The sequence below is a fragment of the Quercus suber genome, unplaced genomic scaffold (assembly GCF_002906115.3).
Source record: "Quercus suber isolate HL8 unplaced genomic scaffold, Cork oak 2.0 scaffold_140, whole genome shotgun sequence".
NCBI lineage: Eukaryota > Viridiplantae > Streptophyta > Magnoliopsida > Fagales > Fagaceae > Quercus > Quercus suber.
This window is the reverse complement of record NW_027069601.1, coordinates 1,126,693-1,142,034: the sequence shown is the minus strand read 5'-3', so window position 1 is coordinate 1,142,034 and position 15,342 is coordinate 1,126,693. Positions and strand designations below refer to the sequence as shown.

The window sequence follows — 15,342 nt, the reverse complement described above, 5'->3', positions numbered from 1 at the left end:
CCACCTGACCAACCCAGCTAAGGACGACCGTTACGAGTAGCAGCATTTAACACCAATTTCGTTGAAGAAAAGCCGGTTAACTTGACATCTGGCTCAGGCGTTACGAACCTAAGCAATAATGCCCTCATAATGACCCTGCCAATGGCTAGAAGGGCTCTATATATATCCTCAGGCAATCTCCAAGGGGGGTAAGAAAAATTAGTCTATTCACATATTCATTTTAGTTTTACTTGCTTTCCACTGCTTGTTGTGCTCATCTAACTTAATCATCGGAGGCGTTGTGGGCAACACCCCCACCGGTGACTCTTTCTTTGTGTTGCACCCCAGGGCTAAAACCAGCAGAAGACGAGATCATTCTGGACGAACATCTTGACTGACGATCTCAGTATCATCAGTTTGGCGCCGTCTGTGGGGACCTTTGGTCTTTGAACGATCGGTTCAGGGACATTGTTCTATTGTAACAAGATGGAGTCCAGCTCTAATCCGGATCCGGCTGCATTGGCCCAGCAAATCTAGGCACTTGCAGCCACAGTGAAGGAACTCACCAAGCAAAATCGAGAAATGAGACAGCAGTTGCAACAGAGGGATGGCCACACGGAAGTTAACAGGGATGAGGATGAAGCTAGTCATAGGAGACGCGCTAGCACTCCAGACGAACCAAACTCAAGCGTCCTTAGAGAAATGAGAAGAGAGATGGACGAGTTACGAAATGCCATTAAGGGAAAGACGGACCTAGGAGTAGACAGGATCGTCAGGCAATCTGACTCACCCTTCACTGCCGCTGTCCAAGAATGCCCAGTACCCTCCAAGTTCCGTCTGCCCCAGCGCGAACCCTTTGACGGGCTGAAGGATCCGTTGGATCATCTCAATACTTTCAAGACAACTTTGGGACTTCAACAACCCCCCGATGAAATACTATGCCAGTCGTTCCCCACAACCCTTAAAGGGGCAGCCCGAGAATGGTTCGCCAAACTGCCTACTTCAACCATTGACAACTTCGAGCAACTGAGCAACTCTTTTATTCGTCACTTTGTGGGTGGACAACGACCAAAAAGGACAGTTGATCACTTGCTCACAATCAAGCAAGGGGAAAAAGAGACTTTAAGGTCCTATGTAACGCGCTTTACACGAGGAATGCTAGAAGTGGACGAATCTAACGACAAGGTGCAGCTCACAACCTTCAAAGCCGGGTTGAAGTTTAGAGACTTCGTGGCTTCCCTAGCAAAAAACCCTCCCAAATCTATGGCAGAAGCGCTACTAAAAGCACAGAAGTACATGAACGCCGAGGATGCGCTAGCGGCCATAGACGGGACAGAAAAAACACGAGAGAAGAAGAAAGAGAAAGAAGACGATAAGAGGGGGCAAAAAAGAGACCGGACGGACCGACGTAATGACGACGAGAATAGGCGAAGGGACGATAAAAACTCTCGACAGATGAAGTTCACACCGTTGATAATGCCAGTTGACCAGATTCTGGCTGAAATAAGGGACGAGCAGAGCCTTAGGTGGCCGAGGCCACTCCAATCACCCCCTAATGTACGAGACAAGAGAAAGTATTGCCGTTTCCATAAAGATCACGGGCACTACACGGAAGACTGCCGAGATCTGAAAGAGCAAATAGAAGAGCTTATTCAAAAGGGAAAACTCCAAAAATATGTGAGAAGAGGGGAAGCCAGCAGATATGGCAAGAAAGAGGAACAAGGGGATTCCCGAAGAAACGAAGGTCAACCACCCCATCCTCAGAATGCAAGGGGTGAAATAAAGACGATTGCAGGGGGACCGTCCATAGGAGGGTCGTCCAGGTCCCTCAGAAAATCGTACCAAAGGCAGGTAAACAGCGTTCACGGCTCACCACCTGTTAAGCAAAGACAAACGAATCAAGATATGTGTTTCTCGGAGGAAGATGCCAGGGGAATCAAGCAGCCTCATGACGACCCACTGGTAATCATGATTATGATCGAAGGATTCAACACGAGGAGGGTTTTGGTAGACAATGGGAGTTCCGCTAACATCAAGTGGCCAAATTTAAAATAAATGATGGCAAAGTGACAAAATAAGCATCATTTCTTTGAATATAAGAATAAACATAAGTTTATACATTATTTCTTTTACATTAAAACACTGCTTGTGGCTAATTCTTGAGATATATATATATATATATCTATGGTTAATTACAATTTGCCCACATATGATTTGTCATGTTATCACTTTGCTACTTGCTGTTTATTAAAAGTCACTTTACCTATCTAGGTTTAGCTTAGTTAAAGATCTATTACCCACCTCATTGCTTCATAGTTAAAACATAAAAAACATAACTAAATTGGAGAAATCAAGGTCAAAAGGTTAGAATTTTGTAATATGAGCAACTCTATTCAACACATCATCTTACTAAAATTTTAGGCAACAAAACACAACTCATTTCAATAGACAATAAGTTAGGGTGTTGCCATTGGATATTTGGGTGTTTTTGATTCATAAGTTTGCCTTATTTGTGTGGTTGGTTGATGATAAAATTGTGGATGATGCTAGGTTTGGGATGGTGATGGGTGCTGGCTAGTTGGAGATTTTCAGCCATGGTGGTGTTTAATGGGATTTCATGGGAATTTTGAGTGGGTTTCATAGAATAACAAAGGGATGGGGGCAGCTCATGTCGTGTACAAATCAACTGAAACCCACATGATACATAAGCAATTATATTGCATCATAAGTACGTACAGACCATATTGATCAATCACATGATACATAAGCAATTCTAAGTATTTTTTTTTTTAGAGAGTTTCAAACTATGGTGTCTAATATTCTTGATCATAGTTCTTTATTATTTGACGTGTTCATGAGTTTGTTATTTGTTGTTTTTATTTTTTTATTCTCTTTCTAATACAAAATTTAGACCACACACCTCACACTTTACTTTTATATACAAGTTCATTTTCAATACTGAAAGTTCAAAATGCGTGTAAAACACCTTTGAACGTTTAGATCCCCAATTACAAAATTACCAATTCAAGTTTTATATCAAACAATCAATGTGCGGAACATGAACATAAGTCAAACACAGAATTGATAACAAATCTAAGCCAAATATAAACACATCTACAGCAGTAAATATAAGGTAAAGATAAAATGAAGGAAGATGCAAACACACGGACAACACACGATGTGTTATCGAAGAGGAAACCGAAGTCCTCGGCGTAAAACCTCTCCCCCGGCCTCCAAAACGGTGAAATAATCCACTAAAGAATGTAGTTGGGATACATGAACAGCGAAAGACCCTCCAAACCTAATCTACCCAAGTACCTAAGCCCTCCAAACTTCTTGCTCCAACGAGGTTACACCGAACCTATTTCTTCTTTAGCTTTTCGGATTCCGCTACTAGACCATAGCATCAACCAATGTATATTGGTTCCTTCCTACTGCTTCCCAAAAGTACCAAATAAACTTTCTCACAAACGTGAGTATGGTAAGATAAGGATTTGGCAAAAAACCTCTCAAGGGTATGACAATGGAGAAGAAAAGAGTAAAGGAATTTGTAGAGACTCTAAGGTAAAGATTGTGAATGAATCAATCTTGTTTTTCTCTAGGGTTTCTCTCAAAAATTCTCTCTAGAAGCTCACTCAATTTAATGGATATAAGGGTCTATATATAGTGGTGTGTGTTTGGAATACGAATAGTCAGTTTTTGCCAAACAGGGCTGATTGGCGGCTTGGCCTCGCAACTTGTCCAAGTCGCGAAGTAACGGTCTGGCTAGCCTGGGGCTTTTGTCTTATAGTGCGACAGCTGGCGTAACCCTTCAGCTCCCCTGTGTGCTTTTCACGTGCCTGTAGTTGGCGGCTTGCTAGTCGCGAGTCAGCCGCAAAACGCTGCTTTCTTGCACATACTTAAGCTTTTTTTCACATCTTCTCACACACTGCCCTTACAATAATCCCACCTAAAAACAGGGTTACTAAGTGCTTAAATTACAAGTAAATTGGCACGAAATAAAGCCAACAAGATGGTTAATAAATTTCAACCTTACAAATACTTTGAAAAGAGATTAAATGACAAAGGATATAGTAAATATTCGAAATTGCAAAGAATGAAGATGTTAATGATGAAATGGTTTTGCAGGATGATGATAACATCAACTTGAACTATGGAAATGAAATTAATTTGGCAATAAATGTGATGTAACTTTTAAGTTTTACCAGTTTGTTTCTCAAAAGGGGAAAAAAAAAAGTTTTATCAATTTGAATGTAGATATTTAAGATATATTTTAATTTGATTTATTTTGTTAACTTTGTTAATATTATTGTATAGATAATGATTAAATTAGTCATTAGTTGAATATTTTCAAATTTATTAAAAAAAATTCTACGTTTTATATATCTATATCAATAAAATTATAAAAAGCTAGTGTATTTTACAATGCATAATACAATACGACACAACAAATGAAAATCACTTCACATTGTGAATCACATTTTGACAATTATGAGTAAGGAACTTAGCCATTTCATGTAGCTTCTTTTTGTTGTGGAATGTTTGGTCGCTTTGATCCAGCAACTTTAATCAAGATGATACAGAGTGGTTTGATCTGAGCCTATTTTGTGCTAGGAAAGTGACTTGCTCCAGTAGCTTTAATTGGGAAGATGATACAGACTGGCTTCGGTGGAGAAGACAACATAGAAGACAAATCAATAGTTCAATACGTGTGAGATCTAATTTATTTATGAGAGAATATGCTTAATTATGAGTTGTGAAGCTTCATAATTTTCATGTGTAAACATGGGTTACAAACTAGTTCGTATAAACTACGGAGTTTATTCTCTAAAGTGAATCCAATAGAAATTCTAGCCAAAACTCAGCCCCTTCATGCCATCTCATATTGCTTTTTTTTTTTTTTTTTTTAAATAACCTCTGGAAAGGAAATGTAATTTGTTAAAATCTTCCTTTTTGTTTTGGTTGTGATTTACATCACTGATCTACTTAGTAAGATTAAAAAAAAAAATGGTTTACATTGTAAGAACAATAAGAATGGCTAGATTTCACATATATACTACTTTCAATGTATCCAATGTTTACATCAGGGATAATTTAAATAGTTTTACTTGTTATGCTTGACAATCTCATTTATTTTTTTCATTATCGTTCTAGGTTTTATGTTCCTTATTTAAGAGAGAAAGATGGGAAAAAAAATGATGTCTTTCATATGACATTTTAATGTATATAATTAGATGTACTTTTGAGAAAACATCATGTTAATATTATCGTGTATCGCACGGGCTATAGACTAGTATTTATAAAATAAGGTGCATATGTACAATGTTTCTTAAGTTTTGGTTTGTTAAGTGCTTTAATGTTAATAAAATGGGGTTCTAATTTTCAAAATGCATATACATATGTTTATGCATGGAACATATAATCAAAGTGCATTTGGAAAACTTAAAATATAATTTGCAAATCATAGGGCTCTTTGAAGGTTTAAGACTTCCTCCCATAGGGGTTTAAGACTTAACTTAATTGGGAGTATACCTAAGAAAATTTTAATTATAAAACACATAGACAAACTTTTCTTAATAAATTATAAAACATATTGATAAACAATACGTCTAGACCAAAAACAGAATTAGAAAAAAAATGAGGTGACAAGTTATTACGTCATCAAGGTTTTGTTTTGTTTTTTTATTTTTTATTTTTATTTTTAAAGATATTATTAAGAGTTGATACATTTTCCCCCTATTTTTCTCCAATCTATGGACTCAACATTGGGGAAAAGTAGTCAAGCTGTTTTCACGGTGGATATTTCGTATGAAACTAGTGCTTTCAAATTTCATAGTTGAAACTAATGTAATGGAACAAAGTATTGCACAAAGACCTTCATTTCTAACAAATCGATTAGCTGTGGAAAACATCAAGATTGTGAATAATTTTATAATTGTTGTGATTTCAGCTCCCAACACTCCAAATTCTAAAGGATAAACATTATAGTTCAAGATGATGGATATGGTTGAAATGTCTAATGGATATTTTTTATAAAAAAATGTATACATAAGAAATAATAACATTGAAGAGGCTTAGTGTTGACCAATAGACTCCAAGAAGAGAGATATCAAAACTATCATCATGGTTGATAGCTGTTATTGGTGACTACCAATTTTTAGCCCCAAGTCTCATATTTCATGATTAGCCCATGTTTTACTTCATGAATAATTCTTTGTTGTAGTGTTGCATTGTGCTTTCAAAGTAATAAACATCAAGTGGCCAAATTTAAAATAAATGATGGCAAAGTGACAAAATAAGCATCATTTCTTTGAATATAAGAATAAACATAAGTTTATACATTATTTCTTTTACATTAAAACACTGCTTGTGGCTAATTCTTGAGATATATATATATATATGGTTAATTACAATTTGTCCACATATGATTTGTCATGTTATCACTTTGCTACTTGCTGTTTATTAAAAGTCACTTTACCCCCCCTCAGAACCAGTGGACCTCACAACAGAACCCATTTTTCCCCCCTAAAAACCTCGCGGGTAGATTTAAACCAAGAAAGTGACCGCTGTAACAATGGGTGTAAATCTCTCAAAACTAAATCTAGACCACACCCCCCTACCGCGAAATCGCCGGACTGTGGATACCGGTCACCGGAAAGTTCTAGAAATCCCCCCAAACGGGCAAAAAGAAAGGAAATAGAAGGAGAAATATTCTCAAAATCAGAATAACCTACCATTAAGAAGGGAAATGTGCATATCGAAAAAAGGAAAGTAAGCAAAGATGCATAGATAGCAAAAGGAAAGAAGCACAAAAGAAGGGATACGCACCTTAAAGGAAAGGAGGAAATATCTGAAGTCACAGAGGCGGAGTAGCAGCAACAAATGACACAGAAGGGGCAGAAAACTGAAAAAGAAAACTAGAGGAAGGCGACTAAAAGACAAAAAGTGAAGATGTTAGTAAAAGTGGAAGTTAAAATGTACTTTGGAAATCGCGGGAAGCCAAAAAGACCTTCGCCGGAAACGATGCTTCCCCACTAGTCAGTTTTTGACACGTGGCCGCAGAGTGTGCCACGCCGCCACAAGGCAGTTAATGCGGAGAACACATTCCCAAGCGACAAAAAAAAAAAAAAAAATCGATTTGTATTCCCGGGATCGTCCAAGAACCCAGACGACCTGGGAATGGGGGGCAGCTGATGGGCCCATAATTTAATAAAATCGTCCACTGTATGTGGATGATCAATAAGGACGGTATCATTATCATCACGATACTGAGAAACACCACCTGACCAACCCAGCTAAGGACGACCGTTACGAGTAGCAGCATTTAACACCAATTCCGTTGAAGAAAAGCCGGTTAACTTGACATCTGGCTCAGGCGTTACGAACCTAAGCAATAAAGCCCTCATAATGACCCTGCCAACGGCTAGAAGGGCTCTATATATATCCTCAGGCAATCTCCAAGGGGGGTAAGAAAAATTAGTCTATTCACATATTCATTTTAGTTTTACTTGCTTTCCACTGCTTGTTATGCTCATCTAACTTAATCATCGGAGGCGTTGTGGGCAACACCCCTACCGGTGACTCTTTCTTTGTGTTGCACCCCAGGGCTAAAACCAGCAGAGGACGAGATCATTATGGACGAACATCTTGACTGACGATCTCAGCATCATCAAAATCTATCATTGGATTATATTATCTTCGTATATTTTCCATGCTTGCAAAAGTCTAAGTGATCGAAGATCAATAACCATGTCATCAATCAATTGTTTAAATTCAAGTTTTTATAATTTGAAATAATGCATAAAAGATTAGTTTATAAATTGAATGATAAATTACATCTGATTGGCATTAAATTTCACATGTATGTTAAGAACATATAGAACATGTAATTCAACGGTTGGATTTTCAAAATATGAATTTAATAAAAAGTTATTGAGTGATGTAACATTACTTAAAGTTACATTAGGTATAAATTAAATTCAACTCATATGTGTGTGTGTGTGTGTGTGCGCGCGAGCGCGCGCAAAATTGGGAGAAGATTCAATTAAATTTTAAATTGAATTAGAGTCTAATTTTGAACCACATGTCCTATATAATCTAAGTTTTTAAAATTTTGTGTCAAGTGAGTTAATTCAATGTAAAAATTAGATTTCAAGTAAAGTTTAATTTTGCGCTACATGTCCTATTTAATCTAAGTTTTTAAATTTTGTGCAAAATGAGTTAATTTAGTGTAAAAAATGAGAAGCCCAATATGAATAAACTATTAAAAAAATATAATCATATATCTAACTTATATATAAAATCAGAGGAAGAGAGAGTTTGGATGATTTTTTATTTATGAGTTTTTTTTTTTTTTTTGTATAACTAAAAACAATTCAAACTTATAAGTCATTTATGTAATATACCATAGCTATGTATTGTCCATTACTAACTAGGTATAACTAGGTAATATATATATATATATATATATATTGCTTTTTTAAAACCAAAGTTTAGAGAAAATTCCATAAGAATAAAAAAAAAAAAAATTGCTTTTGTTAGCTTTCCATATAAATTAAATTGTTTAGATTTTTGCTATTATTTTTCTCTAAACTAATGAGCATATTTTTTATACTGTTTTTATTCAGATATTTTACATGCGAAGATATTGAACGTAATATACTGTAATTGAGCTGAACGATCCCATGCACCTATCTCTATTCATTTTAGGAAATATTATTTGACCAATTTATTATTTTATTTTGTGTTATATTTAGTAAAATTTTACAAATAATAATAATAAATTAATATTGTATATGTAGTATCCAATAATGATTTTGAAAATTATTTATGTAATAACAATGTAATAAGAAACTTGATATAACCATTATCATGAAAATTGCAAGAAAAAACTATTTTAGCATCTTCGAATGTCCTAGACAAATTATGTTCTATATGTTTAATAACTCAAATTAACATGATCAATAACATCACTACAATTCATAATTTTCATGTGTAAACATGGGTTACAAACTAGTTCGTATAAACTACGGAGTTTATTCTCTAAAGTGAATCCAATAGAAATTCTAGCCAAAACTCAGCCCCTTCATGCCATCTCATATTGCTTTTTTTTTTTTTTTTTTTTAAATAACCTCTGGAAAGGAAATGTAATTTGTTAAAATCTTCCTTTTTGTTTTGGTTGTGATTTACATCACTGATCTACTTAGTAAGATTAAAAAAAAAAATGGTTTACATTGTAAGAACAATAAGAATGGCTAGATTTCACATATATACTACTTTCAATGTATCCAATGTTTACATCAGGGATAATTTAAATAGTTTTACTTGTTATGCTTGACAATCTCATTTATTTTTTTCATTATCGTTCTAGGTTTTATGTTCCTTATTTAAGAGAGAAAGATGGGAAAAAAAAATGATGTCTTTCATATGACATTTTAATGTATATAATTAGATGTACTTTTGAGAAAACATCATGTTAATATTATCGTGTATCGCACGGGCTATAGACTAGTATTTATAAAATAAGGTGCATATGTACAATGTTTCTTAAGTTTTGGTTTGTTAAGTGCTTTAATGTTAATAAAATGGGGTTCTAATTTTCAAAATGCATATACATATGTTTATGCATGGAACATATAATCAAAGTGCATTTGGAAAACTTAAAATATAATTTGCAAATCATAGGGCTCTTTGAAGGTTTAAGACTTCCTCCCATAGGGGTTTAAGACTTAACTTAATTGGGAGTATACCTAAGAAAATTTTAATTATAAAACACATAGACAAACTTTTCTTAATAAATTATAAAACATATTGATAAACAATACGTCTAGACCAAAAACAGAATTAGAAAAAAAATGAGGTGACAAGTTATTACGTCATCAAGGTTTTGTTTTGTTTTTTTTATTTTTTATTTTTATTTTTAAAGATATTATTAAGAGTTGATACATTTTCCCCCTATTTTTCTCCAATCTATGGACTCAACATTGGGGAAAAGTAGTCAAGCTGTTTTCACGGTGGATATTTCGTATGAAACTAGTGCTTTCAAATTTCATAGTTGAAACTAATGTAATGGAACAAAGTATTGCACAAAGACCTTCATTTCTAACAAATCGATTAGCTGTGGAAAACATCAAGATTGTGAATAATTTTATAATTGTTGTGATTTCAGCTCCCAACACTCCAAATTCTAAAGGATAAACATTATAGTTCAAGATGATGGATATGGTTGAAATGTCTAATGGATATTTTTTATAAAAAAATGTATACATAAGAAATAATAACATTGAAGAGGCTTAGTGTTGACCAATAGACTCCAAGAAGAGAGATATCAAAACTATCATCATGGTTGATAGCTGTTATTGGTGACTACCAATTTTTAGCCCCAAGTCTCATATTTCATGATTAGCCCATGTTTTACTTCATGAATAATTCTTTGTTGTAGTGTTGCATTGTGCTTTCAAAGTAATAAACATCAAGTGGCCAAATTTAAAATAAATGATGGCAAAGTGACAAAATAAGCATCATTTCTTTGAATATAAGAATAAACATAAGTTTATACATTATTTCTTTTACATTAAAACACTGCTTGTGGCTAATTCTTGAGATATATATATATATATGGTTAATTACAATTTGTCCACATATGATTTGTCATGTTATCACTTTGCTACTTGCTGTTTATTAAAAGTCACTTTACCTATCTAGGTTTAGCTTAGTTAAAGATCTATTACCCACCTCATTGCTTCATAGTTAAAACATAAAAAACATAACTAAATTAGAGAAATCAAGGTCAACGCGTTAGAGTTTTGTAATATGAGCAACTCTATTCAACACATCATCTTACTAAAATTTTAGGCAACAAAACACAACTCATTTCAATAGACAATAAGTTAGGGTGTTGCCATTGGATATTTGGGTGTTTTTGATTCATAAGTTTGCCTTATTTGTGTGGTTGGTTGATGATAAAATTGTGGATGATGCTGGGTTTGGGATGGTGATGGGTGCTGGCTAGTTGGAGATTTTCAGCCATGGTGGTGTTTAATGGGATTTCATGGGAATTTTGAGTGGGTTTCATAGAATAACAAAGGGATGGGGGCAGCTCATGTCGTGTACAAATCAACTGAAACCCACATGATACATAAGCAATTATATTGCATCATAAGTACGTATAGACCATATTGATCAATCACATGATACATAAGCAATTGTAAGTATTTTTTTTTTTTTAAGAGAGTTTCAAACTATAGTGTCTAATATTCTTGATCATATTTCTTTATTATTTGACGTGTTCATGAGTTTGTTATTTTTTGTTTTTATTTTTTTATTCTCTTTCTAATACAAAATTTAGACCACACACCTCACACTTTACTTTTTTATACAAGTTCATTTTCAATACTAAAAGTTCAAAATGCGTGTAAAACACCTTTGAACGTTTAGATCCTCAATTACAAAATTACCAATTCAAGTTTTATATCAAACAATCAATGTGCGGAACATGAACATAAGTCAAACACAGAATTGATAACAAATCTAAGCCAAATATAAACACATCTACAGCAGTAAATATAAGGCAAAGATAAAATAAAGGAAGATGCAAACACACAGACAACACACGATGTGTTATCGAAGAGGAAACCGAAGTCCTCGGTGTAAAACCTCTCCGCCGCCCTCCAAGCAATGAAATAATCCACTAAAGAATGTAGTTGGGATACATGAACAGCAGAAGATCCTCCAAGCCTAATCTACCCAAGTACCTAAGCCCTCCAAGCTTCTTGCTCCAACGAGGTTACGCCGAACCTATTTCTTCTTTAGCTTTCCGGATTTCGCTACTAGACCATAGCATCAACCAATGTATATTGGTTCCTTCCTACTGCTTCCCAAAAGCACCAAATAAACCTTTTCATAGACGTGGGTATGGTAAGATAAGGATTTGGCAAAAAACCTCTTAAGGGTATGACAATAGAGAAGAAAAGAGTAGAGGAATTTGTAGAGACTCTAAGGTAAAGATTGTGAATGAATCAATCTTATTTTTCTCTAGGGTTTCTCTAAAAAATTCTCTCTAGAAGCTCACTTAATTTAGTGGGCATAAGGGTCTATATATAGTAGTGTGTGTTTGGAATACGAAGAGTCAGTTTTTGCCAGATAGGGCTGATTGGCGGCTTGGCCTCACAGCTTGTCCAAGTCGCGAAGTAACGGCCTGGCTAGCCTGAGGCTTTTGTCCTGTAGTGCGACAACTGGCGTAACCCTTCAGCTCCCCTGTGTGCTTTTTTCGTGCCTGTAGTTGGCGGCTTGCCAGTCGCGAGTCAGCCGCGAGTTCTAGCCGCAAAACTCTGCTTTCTTGCACATACTTAAGCTTTTCTTCATATCTTCTCACACACTGCCCTTACAATAATCTCACCTAAATACAGGGTTACTAAGTGCTTAAATTACAAGCAAATTGGCACGGAATAAAGCCAACAAGATGGTTGATAAATTTCAACCTTACAAATACTTTGAAAAGAGATTAAATGACAAAGGATATAGTAAATATTCGAAATTGCAAAGAATGAAGATGTTAATGATGAAATGGTTTTACAGGATGATGATAACATCAACTTGAACCATGGAAATGAAATTAATTTGGCAATAAATGTGATGTAACTTTTGAGTTTTACCAGTTTGTTTCTCAAAAGGGAAAAAAAAAAAAGTTTTATCAATTTGAATGTAGATATTTAAGATATATTTTAATTTGATTTATTTTGTTAACTTTGTTAATATTATTGTATAGATAATGATTAAATTAGTCATTAGTTGAATATTTTCAAATTTATTAAAAAAAATTCTACGTTTTATATATCTATATCAATAAAATTATAAAAAGTTAGTGTATTTTACAATGCATAGTACAATACGACACAACAAATGAAAATCACTTCACATTGTGAATCACATTTTGACAATTATGAGTAAGGAACTTAGCCATTTCATGTAGCTTCTTTTTGTTGTCGAATGTTTGGTCGCTTTGCTCCAGCAACTTTAATCAAGATGATACAGAGTGGTTTGATCTGGGCCTATTTTGTGCTAGGAAAGTGACTTGCTCCAGTAGCTTTAATTGGGAAGATGATACAGACTGGCTTCGGTGGAGAAGACAACATAGAAGACAAATCAATAGTTCAATACGTGTGAGATCTAATTTATTTATGAGAGAATATGCTTAATTATGAGTTGTGAAGCATTTTTTTTTTTTTTTTTTTGATGGAAAGTTGTGAAGCATTTTATGGGAGCTGATTGTGGGCTTCCAAGAACGCTCCATTGCGATGAGTTCACTTGCAATTTTGGGCTTTGTAGTCCAACCCATGTAACAAACAGAATATAGGCCGAAGATTAGAAAATAGCATTTGACAGGGATATCTAAAGGAGCCTCAATTAGAAGTAGGGTTGTAAACGAGTCGAACTTTGTCGAGTAATGAATGTTTAAGCTTGGCTCAACAGCAAGAGTAGAATGTTCAAGCTTGACTTGAGCTTGATACGAGCCTACAAATAATTTTCAAGCTTGAGCTCATTATAAAATATAAAAGTTTAAGCTCAACTTGACTTGACTTGATTTATTCTTCAAGCCAAACTCAAGCTCAATATCATGTTTTTGAGCTTAAAATCCAACACAAGTATATTATCAAGCCTATATTAAGTGGTCTGAACTTATAATTAATTAAAGTCTTAGAAGGGTATGAGTTTACTTGTCAAGCTCATATCAATTTTATTACCAAACTCATAAATAAGCCTAAACTCAACTTATTTTGTTACTTTTGTATCGAGCCTTGATGTTCACGAGCTTGTTCATGAACAATATTTTTTTACTTAAGTGCGGCTCATTTATTAAACAAGCCTAAAACTAAAACTTAAGCTTGACTTGTTTATAAACAAACAAATATGAACAAGCTTTTTATCGAGCCAAAACCTGAGCTGTTTATGAACAGCTTGATTCGTTTATAGCCCTTTAAGAAGTCACTCGAACTAAGTTCTCCTTAATCCTTTAGAATCCAAGGGAAAAACCACTCCAAGGAAAATTTTCCCCAACAAGATAAATAATTAAATACTTTATGATAAGAAAAGTTTTTAAGTCCTAGAAAAATATTTTCGTAGGCTTTATAACTCTTAAACAACTTACAATAAGTCATTTTTACTACTTTAAAACATTTAAACTCTTCAACCATATAGTTCTCTTCACAAATGACACACGCACCTACTATACGACTGGAACCTCCAATCAACTTTGAGAACCATTTAAATGTTTTCATTACAGCATGCAATAAGTATGCGGTAACATTGTGGCTTTACCTTCTTCACCAAATGATATTTAGATCTACCTTGATATCTTTGGTATGATGAAATTAAGAGATATTCATACAAAATCTAGGCACACAAACTCAATTTGTTTCTTCTCTATAAAACATCATATAAGTCGATTTCTATCAAGTCTCTTTTACACACTAACAAATAGGGCTTGAAATTCAAATACTTTGTCAACTTAAATGATTGATTTAAAGCCTAGTTCTAACAATGAATAAATCAAGGTAGATTATTATTATTTTAGGTCAAGAATCCTCTTTCTTGAGTTGATCTTTAGATATTCATCTTATTCTTGACTTACAACTACAAGACACAACAAGTCTCACAGTTTGACACCGTTTGTCAACACATAAGATCAATAAATACAAATTTTCTATACTACTTTTTGTGTTCTATTTTATATTTCACCAATCAAAATTTATCATGAATTTAATTCTATTTTATATTTCACCAATCAAAATTTATCATGAATTTAATTTTTTTTTTTTTTTTTAATTCAAGGTCCTCGTATGTATAATGGTACAAATCTATATAGACAAAAGCTTCAACCATTTAATGGTCAACATCGATCCCATTCATGAACGTAAAATTTGGTCCATAAGTGAAACCTTATCGACAAAAATTTCCTGAACCCAATTAATAAGATCCTCTACTAGCTCTAATTAGCTTGAGATGATTTGACTGATCTCATAGAGCAATTATATAGGTCAGGATTGCAGAGTACAACAAGGCCAAATTACTTTGAAACTCTACCTAGATACTAAGACCTAATAATATAGCTGGCATTTTGCTTTGTTCGATTATATCTCAACTGGCATTTTTCTTGGCACCGCCCTCTCTCTCAAACTCCCAAGTTGTTGACAAAGCAATATATATATATATTGCTCTTAACCCAACAATTTTCCATGATATTTTTAGTAACAATGAGCAAATTTTTCCGACAAGACTTTGGTTATAGTTGTTAAAATCAAAGTCAAACTATTAAATATATGATGACGATCATCGTAATTGCCAAGTTGGGCTTGAAAAAAAGCG

At 34.1% G+C, this 15,342-nt stretch overlaps 1 protein-coding gene across 1 annotated transcript; it reads left to right on the top strand.

Annotated features, from left to right (window-relative positions):
• The first annotated feature begins 561 nt into the window (after nt 1-561).
• LOC112001873 (uncharacterized) lies at nt 562-2,034 on the top strand. Its single transcript, XM_024034036.2, has one exon. The coding sequence runs from the start codon at nt 562-564 to the stop codon at nt 2,032-2,034; it is 1,473 nt and encodes a 490-aa protein (XP_023889804.2).
• The last annotated feature ends 13,308 nt before the right edge of the window (nt 2,035-15,342 follow it).